At 36.1% G+C, this 17,105-nt stretch overlaps 1 protein-coding gene across 1 annotated transcript in view; it reads left to right on the top strand.

Annotated features, from left to right (window-relative positions):
* Nucleotides 1–15,400, top strand: part of LOC128859799 (peroxidasin) — a 44,833-nt gene extending 29,433 nt beyond the window's left edge. The window contains exons 6-8 of the mRNA XM_054096885.1: nucleotides 1,587–1,762; nucleotides 10,198–10,367; nucleotides 12,985–15,400. Coding sequence (XP_053952860.1) covers nucleotides 1,587–1,762; nucleotides 10,198–10,367; nucleotides 12,985–15,346 — 2,708 coding nt within the window. The 3' untranslated portion in view covers nucleotides 15,347–15,400. The remainder of the gene's footprint in view (nucleotides 1–1,586; nucleotides 1,763–10,197; nucleotides 10,368–12,984) is intronic.
* Nucleotides 15,401–17,105: the final 1,705 nt, after the last annotated feature.

Genomic DNA, 17,105 nt, shown 5'->3' with positions numbered 1-17,105 from the left:
AAAAATTCTTACATAATTAAAAAGAAAATCGATTTTGAGCCGAAAAACCAAATTGCCGATAAATCTTGAAAAAAATGTTTTCGGGCAAACAAAAAAATTTGTGTCTCATTCTTTTGACCAGACAGCAACATATTTGAGTTACATCGAAATCGAAGAACCTGACCCGAATAGCCCGGTTGAATTGAAATGGAAAGCACCTGCAGTTATAAGTCACAGCGCAGTACTCATACAACTTGTATGGACAAGTTTAAATCGCAAGTCGGCACGGGTTATCGTTTATAAATTGAGCTAATATTTTTTTCTAGACAATATAGGGTTATTACGAAGCTTTTAAGAAGGTATGCGTAAAAAAGTATTGAACTTAAAATTTAAGGTTCACCCTAATATGTATGTTTTAAAACCGATATGTTATTGAATCGCCAAACGGTTCCACATCTTTCTGATTTTTTTTTATAAATTTCTTTACAAAACTTTAAACTATAATGTAGACATACAGTTGGTAATAACATTGGTGTCATTACTACAGTATGATATGAGGTAAAGCGAATGAGTTTAATCTGTTTAGAGTTTGTTCTGCATTTTCTCCAGAATTTTGATGTAAGCTACCGTGACGCCAAACGTAGCCAATACAGAAGTTCGGTCGATCTTTAAACATTAAAATGTCTATATTTGCGAAACAAATTACAACTTTACTGGTTTATAGTTTAAAGTTCAAAATTTGTAAATTAGTCTACATTTTAATATACTTGGCGAACTTATATTAAATCGCGTCACAACTTACAAATTGGAGTATATGTATTTGTAGAAACGATGTTCCAAACACTTAATTCTAAACTAAATGAAAAGGTGTAGAATTTTTATAAAATATAAGAATTTTTATAAATTCCTGATTGGGATTTACATGTATGAAAGTTCACAAATGGATGGTTCTCTGCAGAGGAAGACAGCTTTTAATTATAGAATTAATATACACACAATCGACCTTAATAATGAAAAGCGTTACTACGTTAATATTTACTCCAATATTTGCAAACAAATCTTCGATATTCAACAGGTAATAACAAAGCAAAGCGTTTAAATAATAGTGTTGCCGACCATATAATTAGCATCAAAAGTTTGGTTTTTACTCAAATTTTTTATAAGATATGTACTTATATTTGTAAAGAAGCAACTTAGAGAGTCGATTTGTCAAGAGGGAGTGAGAAAGCGGCTTACTTAGCTACTCTTACTGCTGAATTTTACCTTTAAATTATGCTACCGTCTATATGTATTTTTATCATGGACAGCACTGCCAATTTTACCACAAAGAAAATAATTTTTGTTCGAGATGGCGTCTCTATGTTATTACTTACTCAATTAATTTAAGTATTACAAGAATTCTCTTCTTTCAACAAGTAATTTGAGTTAACCCTATTTAGAAAAAAAATCCGCTTTATACCAAGTATTGGAAGTTTTAATCGGGCATAACCTGAAACGAGTGATATAAAAAAATGTATAACTTTTTATTCACAACATATAATATATTGAACTGTATTTGCATATTTAAAAGTTATAGTTTTTAACCTTTTGTTCATTGTAAATTGTAGGTATATATACATGTACAGCTCAAAATATAAATGGCAAGGCGTCAGTACGAGCCAACGTTACAGTAGCAGATGACGAACCAGTGCCGCGATTAAGTATCGAACCTTATGACTTAGACGTAATCGTTGGAACTATATTTGAAATACCTTGCAAAGCAGAGGATAATACCAACATACAGGTAAATTGTAATAATTAATATTGCAACTATGATTATTTCCAATATGAATAAATATACTAAAAAATAAATATTTTTCATTGTTGCACACCTTCGCAACATACGAATGTGCTTCGTTAACTCGCCTTTAGTCACCTTGGCAAAACAATCGTTACTAATTTTAAAGCCCTATTTCTGTAATCCGGTCAACCAGAATCCTAAGGCCATGTGGATTACTGGATACCTTGATTAAAGGTGATGAATAACTGTACGAAAATTAACAACATAACTTTAGAATTCAATTTGATAGGAAAAATTTAGCATTCATAAAATAAAATAAAAATTAAAAGCGAAGTTAATTCATTTAGGTACAGCTTTTTCTTAAGATGAATGTGTAATACACATTGTGTATACATAAGTACAAAGATTTAATATTTTTCTTACTAAACCACTCTGTAATGCGATGCGAAAGAAAATTGTATTATATCACAATTTGTTGTTTGTATTCGAGCAGAAACGTTGACAATGTAATTAAGTTTCTTTTAAACTATATTTCTATAAAAGATATACGTGAACTATTGGGTTTGGGAATAAGTTCAAAGCGTTTTTACCGAAGACTTTTATTTAAACAAAAAACAATAATTATAGCAATAAAATCGTTAATTTTATATTCGCCGACCGATTTGTTGATGCCGTTCCACCAAAAATCGCATGGTCTGATGTCAAAGAAGTTGTTGTGCCAGTTTTTAAGGACGTCTTTGTTATCGAAGGTAACGCCCTCCATTTGGTTTGACAGGGAGTGAAAAAGATGGTAATCGGTCGGTGCATGGTCCGGAAAATACGGCGGATGCTGAAAGGCCTCCGTTTCGAGTTCTTGAAGTGCGGCTTTGATGACTTGCGCAAAATGGGGCCTGGCGTTGTCGTCAAAGATGATGGTTTAATCATGACGATCAGGTATTTTCAGTGGAATAGCCTCATTCACGCGGGGTAGCTGAGCAATGTAGAGCTCTTTGTTGACCATGGCATTCTTTTTGAGTATTTCCCAGTGCACCACGCCTTCCCAGTTCCAACAAATGCATGCATATATAATATATATATATATATATATATTAGGGTGTCCCAGGCTACAAGGGGGAATTTTTTTTTTCGGAATTTCAATACGCATACCCTTTATTTTTTTTCCATTTGACTCTAAAAACTTAAATATAAAATATTATTGAGATCTGATGTCATTAACCCGTGCCGACTTGATGCCAAACTTTAAGTTTAAAAGTTAGTATGAAAGCTATAGGCTCACAATAGAGAAAAGTTTAATTGAATTTTTAGATTAATTAAATAAATAAAAATAAAACACATATTTCGTATTTATTTTCTTTTTATTATAAAAGGGACATCAATCATCGAATTTTCTTTTCAAAGTTTGCTTTTTACAGTCGGGATATATCTGTCTGTGTTCTTGTAACCAACGTAATAAAAATTGTTTTTGCTCCTCTTTAACAGTGATCAAACCATGGAAGTCTTGCATTAACTTAACCGCTCTTTCTGCCGTATTATTAACTGCTTTCAGTCCTAGCAGCTTCTTTTTAGCCTGTAGAAACGAATCATCATTTGACCACGAAGAGGGGCACTTGTTCAGAAAACTGTCGGCAATTTGGAGTCGATTAAACAGGAACTTTCTTGCTACTTGCTATAGATAGATCAGTTATCAATTATACCTATTAGCAAACTTAGTCATAGAACAAAATCAAAGCATAATTAACGTACCAAAAAGTGGGCCACAGGGTTCTTCTTTGGATGCAATGTAACGTTTATTGTGGGCTGTTGGGTTTTCTCTAGTTAAGTTAGCAATCATTTTTACTTTAGTTTCTAGATCGACATCATCATCAAATAAAGCCAGAATAGATACTTCATCTGTCAAATACCACAAATGCTGGCAAAACTTCTGCAAAACTGCTTTTGAAATGCTTTTGTCTATTGTTTCGTAATTTTTCATGGCCTTCAAAAAACACAAATCCTGATACGGCGCCTTTACTGCTAAAATACATTGGAGCCAGGGTTTTACGTAGGATGTCACGATGAACAGACATACGTCCAACAGAGCTGCCTTATCCTTGTTTGAAATTCTGAATTGAGAGCTAAGTAACGATATTTTTAATGAATAAATGGCTCTCGCCATCCATCGAGCCTGGTGCATAGCACCTGGAGGCCGAATCTTATATTTCTTCTCTGAATCTCCGCCAAGAAATATAATTGAAAGCTCAATTAATTCGCGATAGTCATCTCTAACGATTCTTTGGTTAATTCCAGTTTTCTCGGAATTTCTTGAATAATGGGATGTCTGGGATTGTAGTTACTTGACTGATTTTCGCTTCAAACACGCCTTTAAGTACTAATTCGTAAACGTGATGACGGCAAGCAAAAATAAGCACTTCTCTACCCAGTTTTTGTTCGAAAAGCACACATGTTCTATTTATGCGGCCTGTGTTAGAAGCAGTAGTATCACAACAGAGAATTTGCGCTTTGTCTTCAAGGTTCCAGTTCGTAATAGCATCCCAAACTGCGTCTGCCTGTTCCCTTCCTGTCGAGCTATCCAATTTAGGAATAGCAATAATTTGTTCTTTATTATCGTACGTAATAACTACCGGTAAGCGTTCTTCTTTACTTTTACGTGAATCTAGAGCTGGCAACAGTTTTCCGTCTCAGTGGACAGTTACCGTGTCCAGGACCTTGTTTTGAAAATCCATTTTTATAGCTTCAGCCCGTTCTTTTCGCATTTCCGTACGAACTATATGGATGGAGGACTTGCTTATAGGGAATTCATGCGTATTGTGCCCCAGAGCCTCAATAGTAGCTTCAATTATAAAGACAGAATCCCTCACACTTAACTGACACCTGTCTAATGCGGCAACTAACTTGGGAGTTATGATATTTTTCCACATAGAAGTTTTATCGGGCTGAGAGGAGGCTTCTCTTGCGCTGGGCCTATTTTCTTCTAATTCTATTATTTCAGAATCAGAAGATGACTTTTCTAGTGGTGGTTCGCAAGATGATGTTGATGATGCTAAGGATAAAAAATATTTAGCACGTCGCTTTTCCTCCTCGATGATTCTAAGGCGCGTTCTTTCCTCTTTTTTTGTTAGTTTTTTGTCCACTCCGGCTAAGTGACCAGACCGACCTGGTTCTCTTTGGCGCTGCAAGAAGATCTTATCTTCATTTATTTTAATCGATTGAAGAGCATTGGCATGTGCGATGTCAAACAAATTGTTTAAGTTTGAAACAAACCCCTGTCGACGCTGTTCAAACACTTCTTGAGTTTTTTTCGCATTTTTTTGCAATTCTCTCCAAACTTGGTATAAGTTAACTAGTTTCTTAACACAGTTAGATATTGATCTGGTCGGTATACGTGCCTTTTCCCAATAAATAATACACTCACGAATTGTGAGATTTGCACTTTCATGACACTTAAGTTCACTTCACGAATATTATAGAACAAAACTGCCAGTACTTGCCCGTTAGAGGGAAGTTTAGAACCGGTAATTTGATGTTTTACGTCCCCTATTAAAAATATCTCCTTTTTGGAACTTCGTAACTCCACTGACATGTTGACTACACGAAAAAACGCGATTACTAATAAAACAAACAAGTAATTACACGCAATCAATCCGACAGTTCGCGCGCGCCGTACTATACAAGTACCGTTAGGTTTCCGAGCAACTCGGCACGGGTTGCCGTGATTCTAAATAGACCAAACTTTATTTTTATATGTTTTGAGACCATTCAAACAAAATAAGAGAGTATGCGTTAAAAAAAACACTTTAATTTTTTTGGGACACTCTAATATATATATATATATATAATTGGCGCGTACACACTTTTTGCGCGTTTGGCCGAGCTCCTTCTTTTATTTGTGGTGCGCGTCTTGATGTTGTTCCACAAATGGAGGGACCTACAGCTTCAAGCCGACTCCGAACGGCAGTTATGTTTTATGAGGAGCTTTTCCATGGCAGAAATACACTCGGAGGTTTGCCATTGCCGAGGGGCGACCGCTATTAGAAAAATGTTTTTCTTAATTTTTAGTGTTTCATCGAGATTCGAACCAACGTTCTCTCTGTGAATTCCGAATGGTAATCACGCATCTACCCATTCGGCTACGGCGGCCGCCTACATATCACGATTTTATTTGGACGAATATCCGGCTAGACTCTTGGCTTTGGCATATCTCCTGGAGGCACTCACTCCTCTCTTTGCTTCATATTGATGTATAGGGACCATTTCTCATCCCCGTGACGATTCGGGATAAAAAGCGCTGTTTATGACTGCGCGTGTTGCTCGATGGCGGGCGAGATGTTGAGAAATAATTTGAAGATGACTTTCTTTGCTTTTTCGTTGAGCTTCATTAAATGAAGGTGATTGAGAATTGTTTTATGATCGCAGTTCATTCCGCATTTTTTTCCGCCAACTCACGACTGGTTTGGCTATCGTTCTCCTTGAAAAGTGATTTGTGACGTACTTCATCGAATTCAGAAGGCCATCCGCTGCGGGATGTATCATTGACATCAAAACCACCATTTTTGAAATTTGTAAACCACTTTAGTGCTGTTGACTCGCCTATTACACCTTCTCCGAACACGTCGGGCTGCTTCGGCAACTTTTTTACCTCGATGAAAAGCAAAGAAGAGCTAGGTGTCGAAAATGTTGATTTTTGCATCCTGAGTATTTCATTTATATGCCACGAAACTAATAAAAAATTAAATAACTCAAAAATTCAATTCAACATAATTTTGTAAAGCAGAAAGAGTTCTATCGAATGAATACTTACATTTTGCTAAACAACAAACAAATAGTTGTAAAATAAAAGAAAATATAAAAACGCTATGAGCTTACTCCCAAACCCAATATATAATATACAAAGAACACTCCCCACCAAACCATTACGGAGGCGGGATGGCGGTCACGCTGAACCCTTGGGACAAAATTTTTTGTGTCTTTGAAATTTTAGCAATCTATACTATGTTATCTTTTATGGTTGATGGCTTTTATGGTTGCACTGTTTCGAACCACGAACAATATTAAAAATTCCGCTTATTTATGACACACACACTTTCTTACCTGACGCAAGATACAAATGGAAAAGCTGCAATCCGGTCATGTGGTCGTCAACCTACATACGTAGAATGCGTGGTTCAAAAATCTATCTATATATATATATTATATATATAGAAATTTTCCCAGATCAATCTACCCTTTGGGCTAGATTGCTGTTAGTCCCATTCTACGGCCCAGGCGTGGAAATCGAATGATCACTATCCTTGACGTCTTTTTTGACCAAATTTAAATTCAGCAACCCATCTTTTTACTGTATTAATTAATGGAGAAAGTTCCCTACAGACTAACAACATTCGTTCATAAATTTCCTTTGCTTTTAAACCTCCCAAAAATGAAAATTCCATCACTGTCCGATACTTGATTTTTTTCATTGTAGAAAATGCTATGACATGTCGTACGAAATGGCTTGTAAACAAAGAATGAATTGACAGATTGAAATGAAAGTTCACATACGTTCATAAGAAATGTGTACCAACATAACAACAAAAAACACCTTAGGCTAGTAGCAACGCCCTCTCTTATCGATCCACAAAACTTTTTAAACCAAATATTACGGAACTATTTACGGAACTATTTATATTTTCTTTGATATATTGTGCATTCAACAAGTGATTTTAATCGCGGATAGAAGCACGTGTTGTTAAAAAATAAAATGGAATCTTCGAACGCATATAAAAGGCATATTTTGTATTTTTTTATAAAAGTGGTAAAAATGCAACAACTGCTGAAGCAGAAATAAACACTGTTCACGGAGAGGATACCGTGAGTGTAAGGACTGCGCAAATGTGGCTTTCAAAATTCCGAAGTGGGAACTGCGACGTGGAGGATGCCCCGCGCGCTGGTCGTCCTGAAGTCTTTAACTGCGACGCCTTGCTCGAACTCGTGGAAGCTGAGCCAAATTTGACAGCTGATATGATAGCTCAGAGGTTAAATTCATCGCATGGAACAGTTCACAGCCACATGGTTCAGTTGGGAAAGGCTTCCAAGCTGGGAAAATGGGTTCCGCATAGACTTTCCGTCGCCAACCTTCAGCAGAGAGTGAATGTGAGTTCTCAGCTGCTCGAACGTCTTGAAATTGAAAGTTTTCTTAACCGTATCTTTACCGGTGATGAAAAATGGGTCCTTTACAATAATCCTGTTCGCAAACGCCAATGGTTAGATAAAGATGAAAGACCAGAACCGAAGCCTTGAGATGGCCTTCACCCCAAGAAGATTCTCCTGTCTATTTTTTGGGATATGGCCGGTATTGTTTATTATGAACTTCTGCAACCAAACCAGACTATAACTGCTGATTATTATTCCCATCAGCTATCAAACCTGAATAAGGCACTTAAAAAAAATCGACCGTCTTTAGTGAATAGACGTAAAGTTTTGTTTCACCACGACAACGCAAGACCTCATACCGCAAGGCAAACATTAGCAAGCTGAACGAGCTCAGATGGGACCTAATGCCGCACCCACCATACTCACCGGATATTGCACCTTGTGAAAAAAAAGATGAAGAACAAACAATTTTTTGAGCAGGGAATTAAAAATTTGCCTAAAGGTTGGGAAAACATTGTAAATAATGAGGGAACATATATTATTGATTAATAAATACTTTAAACATCTTTTTTATTAATTTTAAAACCACCTTTAAAAACGCGCGAACTTATGGACTGACCTGATAGATGTTCTTGGAAATGTGGACTTAGCAACTTTTCACTCTAAGCTAATGATATAAAAATATATTTTTGCTCAAATTTGATATGAGGTAGCCAATTATGTGGATTTCGCTTATACTAAATAGCTTATATTAAAAAATAGAAACTAACAATAAAAATGGACTTTAAAGATTTTACAGCCTATGTTTTTACAACGCTATTAAAAATATTGTAAAATTCTAAGTGCAACTTAAAAAATGTAATTTACACAAAGAGAAGCAATTACAAACGCAGATAACAAGACCTTTGCGTGTGAAGACCATTCAGATCCTGGCCTTTTAGATATACAATCCAATTAAAAGTTCAAAACACTCAAATGGCTTTAGTTAAAAACTCTTATTAAATGGTAAAATTAGTTAAAATCTTATGAAGCGACGCAATTCAATACATGAAATTCATATGAAGAAAGTCGATAATGTTTTAACCACAAACGCACGACGTGACCATATTGTCCATAATGTTTAAATATATGAATTTGAATTTGTCAGTATATGAGCTATATTAAGACTAATCGATTATACGTACAGTTTTTCAAGCGACTTTATACGGAAATAGATCCTGAACTTGAAAAATAACTTTTTTGCATTTATTGGAAGGTCTGCTTCTTGCCTGTGGCATAATAATTTCTCGGGGAAGTTGATAGAGCCAGGAATTATTTCACCATTAAGCACTTGAAATATCATGGGGTAGCTTTTTCTGCAAATTGCACAGCCCAACTAAGATACTTTTGATTCTCAAATAAATTGTATTTTACAGATTTCCTTTATTTTTTACAAAAACTTTAACGGAAAATTGGAAAAAAATGTGGCAAGCAAATAAGATTTTAAAGATAATAGCATCATAAATGTATGGAAAAGCCTGCAAGCAGCATATGTTCAACGAATAAAGGAAATATTGTAAAATGTAAGGCAGCCGAAATGTCCGTAAAAATACAGAAAGTTGCTTTATTACTTCACCTTTTATTATTCCGCCATGGGTTTATCATTTGACACCTATTATGTTTTCTTGACGCCACGAGATCTACTCAGATTTCTTCGGAGGTCAAGTAGATTTAAAGAAAATTAAAAAAGACTTGCCACTCTGTCCCGACAAAAAGAAGAAGAAGAAAAGAAGTTTTCTATTCTTAGAAAGCGTTTTTTCAAAAATTATAATAAATTTGAGTTCCACTTGACTGACTAACCGACTGTTTATTCCAAAGATTACGTCTTACAATTGTTTATTTAAAACTAGTTTCATAACGACGCGTTGATAATTAATCTGGCAATAGATTGATGAAATATCAATGCGTCGGAAAAAATACGTCAATTACAAAATCTCAATTAAATTGATTGGTTACATTTTGGGAAAGACACATATTGATTTCAAAGTTCTAGTAAACAAGCCTTTTGTATGTCTACTAGTGAATATGTGGCGTCGCTTATTAATGTTACAATTTGCAATTACAATTTTAACACTGGGTGCATGCATATTTGCGCATGCGCATACGTATCTCAACCAACAGCAGCACATACCTATACCCTACTTCTTTCTTATTTATTTGTTGTACCATACAAAATTTTTAAATAGTAGAACCAATTTCCTATGTAGACGAAATTAAATGTGCTTGACCTTAATTATTATGTATTATTGTTGTATCATTTTTCTTCAAAGCTTATATGGAGACACGATGGGAGGATTATAGCTCCAAACGATAAATACCACGTCAGTAAATCTGGTAGTCTTTTTGTGAAAAATGTTACTACCTCTGATGCAGGTCGTTATGAGTGTACTGTGAAAAATCAATACGGACGGGTCACCGCTTCAGCTCTTGTAAAAATCAAGTAAGTTTTTCAATTAAACAATTATATTTATATGTAATCATTATTTAGAAGCACATGCTTCGAATTACAATATATCTGTACAGCTTCGTATCCAATATTAAACTACCAACAGGTCCCAACATTTACCTTTATAAATTCGATTGCCTTCCTGCTGTTTATTAGAACCACATCAGTTTTGTGCTCAGTTAATTCCTGATTCATGGATGTCAACCGAGCCTTGATCCTACTTGCTTATTCGCTGTCGATCTTCTCAATATAATAATAACTAGGCGTCCCTACTTTTATGAGGGTTTCTACTATACACTGCCAGCAAATTGTGTTAAAAGAGTTTTTAACAAACAGAGTTACCACAGCTCAGTATTATTTTTTTCTCGCCACACCATCTCTTGCCCTCAATGGTTTTTCCCATTGCATCTAGTAGGCATATCGGTAGGCTTTTTGTCACCCTTCGGTAAAAGCGCAAGGGTGTGCATCTTTCACCTCTTTGGGAAAGTGCCTTCGCTAAGATAGGTTTGGAATGTGTCCAAAAATATGTCTGCACGCTTGGTAATCGCAGCTTTCAGGGCTTTAGTGGGTATGCCATCCGGGCCAAAAGCTTTCTAAAATTTGTATTACGCGCCGCTGGGAGTTCTCGTTCGGTTATAGGGATGTTTCCTATTTCGTGTTAAATGTAGTGTGTCGCACCAATTTTCCTCAAATTTACTGGGTAAGTAATTTGAGGAGTTTGACGCTTTTTGTTTTGGATAGTACCGGTGGGCAGTGCCCCAGGAGGTTGATATCAGCTTCTTCCCAACGTTTCTTGGAACTTTCTTGTCTGGGGTCTCCCTCTACTGCGCTTCACCTTGCGCCTAGCGCGGAGGCAATTTCATGTCAATATTTTGATGTTTTCGTTCCACCAGTAGCACTGAGATATATAATATATAGTAGTATGCTTACGCATTACTTGCCTGGTTATGGAAGCGTTGCAAGTTTCTTGTAATCCTTCTACTTAGAGTTTCGTTATATTCTCAGTGAAATCAACTTTGGGTTGAAATTGCTCAATTATGTATTAAAGGATTTCGCTATCAAGCTTCTTGTCGTTCCACTTTGGAACTGTTAGTTTGGGCGCAACTTTGAACCTCCTTTCGGTAACGACCATTACATTGACCCGCTAATTACAATAGTATTGTGGAGGTGACTAATGCTTCAACAAGTATATCTCTTCCTGCTATAATTAAACGTAATTTTCCAGTAATTTCCAGTACAATATCTTGAACAAGCCGTTTTTACTATTCTATAGCTAAACTGGATCTTGCGTATCAACTGACAGAGTTTATTCCATTTACTTAGGATTGCCACAATCCTTCCCCAATGTTGTAAAGTCCAATTCGTTTTATTCAAAGAGTTAACGCGGTTACTCGGAGTAAAGCATCTCGGAGTAAAGCATCTAAAATTAAAAGACTGCGCCTAGATGTTGTTTTAAAATAAAACATGTACAAACTTAGATTCTTTCGGGCTTCACTCTTCCTACAGTTATACAAGTATGTGTAAAATGACTTCATTTAAATATCCATCATGAGCACGACTACAGGCTGTCGACGAGAATTAAAATATGAGAATACCTACGACGCGAGAATTCAAATTTTAGAGGACTCGCTTACACATTATCGCACTGAGTCTTGCAATGGTGTGTTTCAGCTTGGAATCGTTGCTGGCTTATTCACATATAATTTACTTTTCAAAAAAACCTCAGTTTGGTCTCCCAGGCCCTTTTCTATCCTCGACAGAACGGGTTTCTTGAAATTCGTTCGCCTCCCTTTCAATTATCCACTCATTTGGACAATTATTTTCACCAAAAAAATCACGAATTTTGCGATATGTTATTCTCAAAGTTCGACCATTTTCATAATACGATTCAATAACTTTAACGCGCTGTACTATTGTGTAAGTATCCTCGGTTAAAAGTGCAATCTGTCTACTTGACAAATGTGAAAGATAACATTAAAAAAGGTGCATTCTAGTAATTATCCACCATTGACATCTAGACGTCACTTTTGAAATACCCAGAAATACTTTTGAAATAGCCAGAACAACGCTTCCAAATTGTATTATTATTTAAAATTCTCAAGCTCTTAAAAAACGACCGATATAAAGGGAGCTGCATTAACCATGACGAAGGACCAAATATTGGCGATAATTCCAAAAACTAAGATATATTGCGATATTGACTATTTTGAAGGGGTCGTCAGTGGTTTCTTGAATTTTAGATTTGATGTTTTTGTTATCGTCGAGAAAAATTGGGATATGGACATATCAGGTGCGTGAGGGCAGATGTAATGTGCTCGTTTTATGAATTAAAGTACTCCTAGAAATATGAATGAAATTGTTGTTATAATATATGTATAATATTTCAGACTTTTCGGCGTCTTAGATTGTATACCTATATATATTTTTTGTTGTTGTTTTTAGTTGTGGGCAACATAGGCATGCAGACGCATAGTAATTACTTATGTTGGCCCTAAGTAGGTAACCCAAACATGCCAAATAAATGTATTACTTCTGTTTCATTTGCTTTAAATATGTACATATTTTTTATAATAATGCGCTATTTAATTAAAAATTTCGTTTCATATTCCAGGAACAGTGCAAATACAGCGCCAGGTGATGATTTCGTGCGAATAGCATTTAATGAGGCTGCGAACGAAATTGATTTGGCTATTAATAATACCATTGATGCTCTTTTTATGAAAAGAAATCTCAATTCAGACGGAAAACTCAACTATGCTGACCTTTTGCGAGCGTTCCGATTTCCTAATGGTGAAGCGCGTCAACTTGCTCGAGCTGCTGAGATCTATGAGCGAACTCTTGTAAATATAAGGAAGCACATTGCAAAAGGGGACAACCTTACTTTATCAAGCCGAAAATATGAGTTTCGAGAACTTCTTTCACGAGAACATCTGAATTTGGTGGCTAAACTTTCCGGTTGTGTCGAGCACCGTGAGATGCCCAATTGCACAGAAATGTGCTATCACTCAAAATATCGCAGTATAGATGGTACATGTAACAATTTAAGAAAGCCTTGGTGGGGTGCATCACTTACAGCGTTTAGACGTATTGTAAAACCTATTTATGAAAATGGTTTCAGCACACCTATTGGCTGGACAAAAAATCTCTTGTACCGGGGATTTTTAAAGCCAAGTTCACGTTTGATTTCGACAACTATTATTTCAACCAAACAAATTACTCCAGATGAAAGAATCACTCATATGGTAATGCAATGGGGCCAATTTTTAGATCATGATTTGGATCATGCACTGCCCTCAGTTAGTTCGGAGAGTTGGGACGGCATAGATTGCAAAAAAACTTGTGATTTTGCCCCACCTTGCTTTCCAATCGAAGTACCGCCAGAAGATCCCCGTATAAGAAATCGTCGTTGTATTGATGTGGTTCGTACGAGCTCTGTTTGTGGTTCCGGCATGACATCAGTATTTTTTGAAGATATACAACACAGGGAACAAATAAATCAACTAACTTCCTACATTGATGCCTCTCAGGTTTATGGTTATAGCTATGAATTCTCTGTAGAACTTCGAAATCTCTCAACAGATGATGGACTTTTAAGAACAGGTGTCCAGTTTCCTGGCCAAAAAGATATGTTACCGTTTGCTGCGCCTCAAGATGGTATGGATTGTCGGCGAAATCTCGACGAAAACACAATGAACTGCTTTGTTGCTGGTGATATACGTGTTAACGAACAAATAGGTTTATTGGCCATGCACACCGTATGGATGCGCGCGCATAATCGCATTGCCACAAAACTTCGTGATATAAACCCACATTGGGATGGAGACACTATATATCAAGAAACACGAAAAATAGTAGGCGCACAAATGCAACATATTACTTTTAAGCACTGGCTACCAATAATTATAGGAGAAAGTGGTATGCAATTATTGGGAGAATATCGTGGTTATGATCCCAATATAAATCCATCAATTGCTAATGTATTTGCCACAGCTGCATTACGTTTTGGTCATACCATAATAAATCCAGTACTTCACCGACTTAATTCTACTTTCCAGCCCATAGCACAGGGTCATTTGCCCTTGCACAAGGCGTTCTTTGCTCCTTGGCGGATCGCCTATGAAGGTGGAGTAGATCCTCTTATTCGTGGAATGTTTTCGATTCCAGCAAAGTTAAAGACTCCTCACGAAAACCTCAATATTGAACTTACGGAAAAACTATTTCAAACCTCACATGCAGTAGCTTTAGATTTAGCAGCTATTAATATTCAGCGTGGCAGAGATCATGGACTACCAGGATACAATACTTACCGACAATTTTGTAATCTCAGCACAGCAGTAACCTTCGAAGACTTACAACACGATATCAGGAAGGCAGAGGTTCGTAAAAAACTTCAAGAGCTCTATGGGCATCCGGATAACATTGATGTATGGGTAGGTGGTATTTTGGAAGATCAAGTTGAGGGTGGTAAAGTAGGTCCATTATTCCAATGCCTTCTGGTAGAACAATTTCGTAGACTTCGTGATGGAGATAGATTTTATTACGAAAACGAAGGAGTTTTCATCCCACAACAGCTGAATCAAATAAAGCAAACAAGTCTAGGACGTATACTCTGTGAAAATGGTGATGACTTGAAAGAAGTAACATCCAATGTGTTTTTACTACCTAAAGTACAAGGCGGTTATAAAAAATGTGCTGACGTACCGGAAATAAACTTGTATTTTTGGCAGGATTGCGGCTCATGCCAGTCTTTACCACAACTTTTGCAAACACAAGCATCGGAATTATTATTTGATGGTCATAATGTAAAGAAAAGATCGTCTCATCATCCTGAAAATGAACATTCCCATTTATACAATTCTAAAGAAGCTAATGAGCTGCGAATAAGAAGTTTGGAGGAAAACATCTATAGAGTCCAGAAAGAGTTCGAAGAATACAAAGCAAGAGTTCGTAGTCTTGAAGATGAAGTTTTGTAATTACGAAAAACGTTGTTTAAAATAATATGAATTAATAAAGCACAGTTGTAAAGAAAAAAAGTTTGTAAAATTTCGATTAATTGTAACCTTGTGGGGTTACGACCGTATTTGTTTTTTTTTTTTGATTGCTTGATATTTTTCATTGTAGTATATAGGTATACTTGCGAATTTCGGAAGAATTACATGATACATCACGAAGGTTAGGTTCTAGCGGTTATGACACACTCAAGCTCATAGGCCATTGCGATGCCAGTGGCACAGATAGTGCAAAATCGTTCTTTCTATTCTTCATCTAGACAACCTCCGCAGAAATCATATGTTTGAGAGCCTATCTGCCTATTAGACAAGGCGTTGTTATATTAAAAGACAGTGTACTAATACTTGCTTGTTTTGGCTCAACAAGATTTTAGTACGTTTAGTATTGATAGTCGGCTGCAATTGTCAGGCGATTACATAGATTTATTTGCGGGATCACTTAGAAGTAAAATTAAACCTAAAGCAAGTTTCTATTCTTTCTGTTTTTAATTACGTCACCTATCATCGATATTTGAAGATCTCTATGTATTTTTGTGCTTCTGATATACCATGACGCTTCTGGTATCGCTTTTAGTATCTAGGATTGTACCCATTGCATGATATCGACGTTAGTAGAACAAGCGTTATAAAGGAATTGTTTAATAACACTGCAGCCTAGTTTTAACGTAAATTTCCGGTTCATTAACCAATGTAAGTTTGAAGCTTTCAATTTTATTTCAGTATTTCAATATTATTACTGGGGAATTTTCATTGTGAACTATACGACGAGTTATGCTGTCTCCTTTGCAAAGACAACGGAAAACGCGTCTGCATTAATAATTCTAGAGCTTTTTCAACATTAATTGTCCCATTGTCACCCTATTTTATGAGTTGAGGATTGTTTGGATGTATTGATACGAGTAACACTTGACGGAGTCTGCTAGTTTCTCGGAGACGTTCTTATGCCAAACCTAAATCATCGCTGGCGGTTTAGTGCTTCGTCAGACATGGTTCCATATACTCTCCTCGGATTTGATTTATCAGTATACCACAATAGAGGTTTTGGTTTCCCCTTTCTTGCCCTTGGAGGGTAAGCTTCTTTTGCTGCTAACGGAAACATTAGGGTCAGCTCCTCAAAGGTTTAATCGAGCCGTCCTTCTGCATAAAGAATATCTGTTGCCACTTATATTACATACATAAGTTCATACTATAGTATAAGTATAATAATACAAATTTATACAAAATAATTATAATTCTTTATTATGTTTGCAATATAATGTATTTTTTTGATTTTATTTAACACCATGCCAAATTGTTAACAATTCAGTTGTGGTCAAGTGATAACGTAAATAATAAAAATTATTCCAATTTATTACAAATTGTAGCAAATACACAAAGGAGTCGTTATTTTAAGCTTATATTGATTGATCAATATTGTACTTATTCACTTGAATTAGCAGCGCTTCCTCCAATTTTAGAGCCTTGCAATCATTGATGCGTATGTACTTGGGGAATTTTGTGGTTATTAACAAGTCCTAATGGTGCTGTTATAGATCGAGTTTATCAATCTCTTGGGGCTGTCATAGCTTGCGTCTCTTCCTTACCTGAACGAGATGAGCATATTTTTCTTTATAGTTGCTCGTTGGTTTAATGCCACTTTTCAACAATTGAATGATGATTGATATCCTCGCGGTCAAAACTGGTTCCAATAAAACCTCAGAATTCGGCATAGGTGAGGGAAAAA

The sequence above is a fragment of the Anastrepha ludens genome, chromosome 4 (genome assembly GCF_028408465.1).
Source record: "Anastrepha ludens isolate Willacy chromosome 4, idAnaLude1.1, whole genome shotgun sequence".
Classification (NCBI taxonomy): Eukaryota; Metazoa; Arthropoda; class Insecta; order Diptera; family Tephritidae; genus Anastrepha; species Anastrepha ludens.
This window is presented reverse-complemented; position numbering and strand designations above follow the sequence as displayed.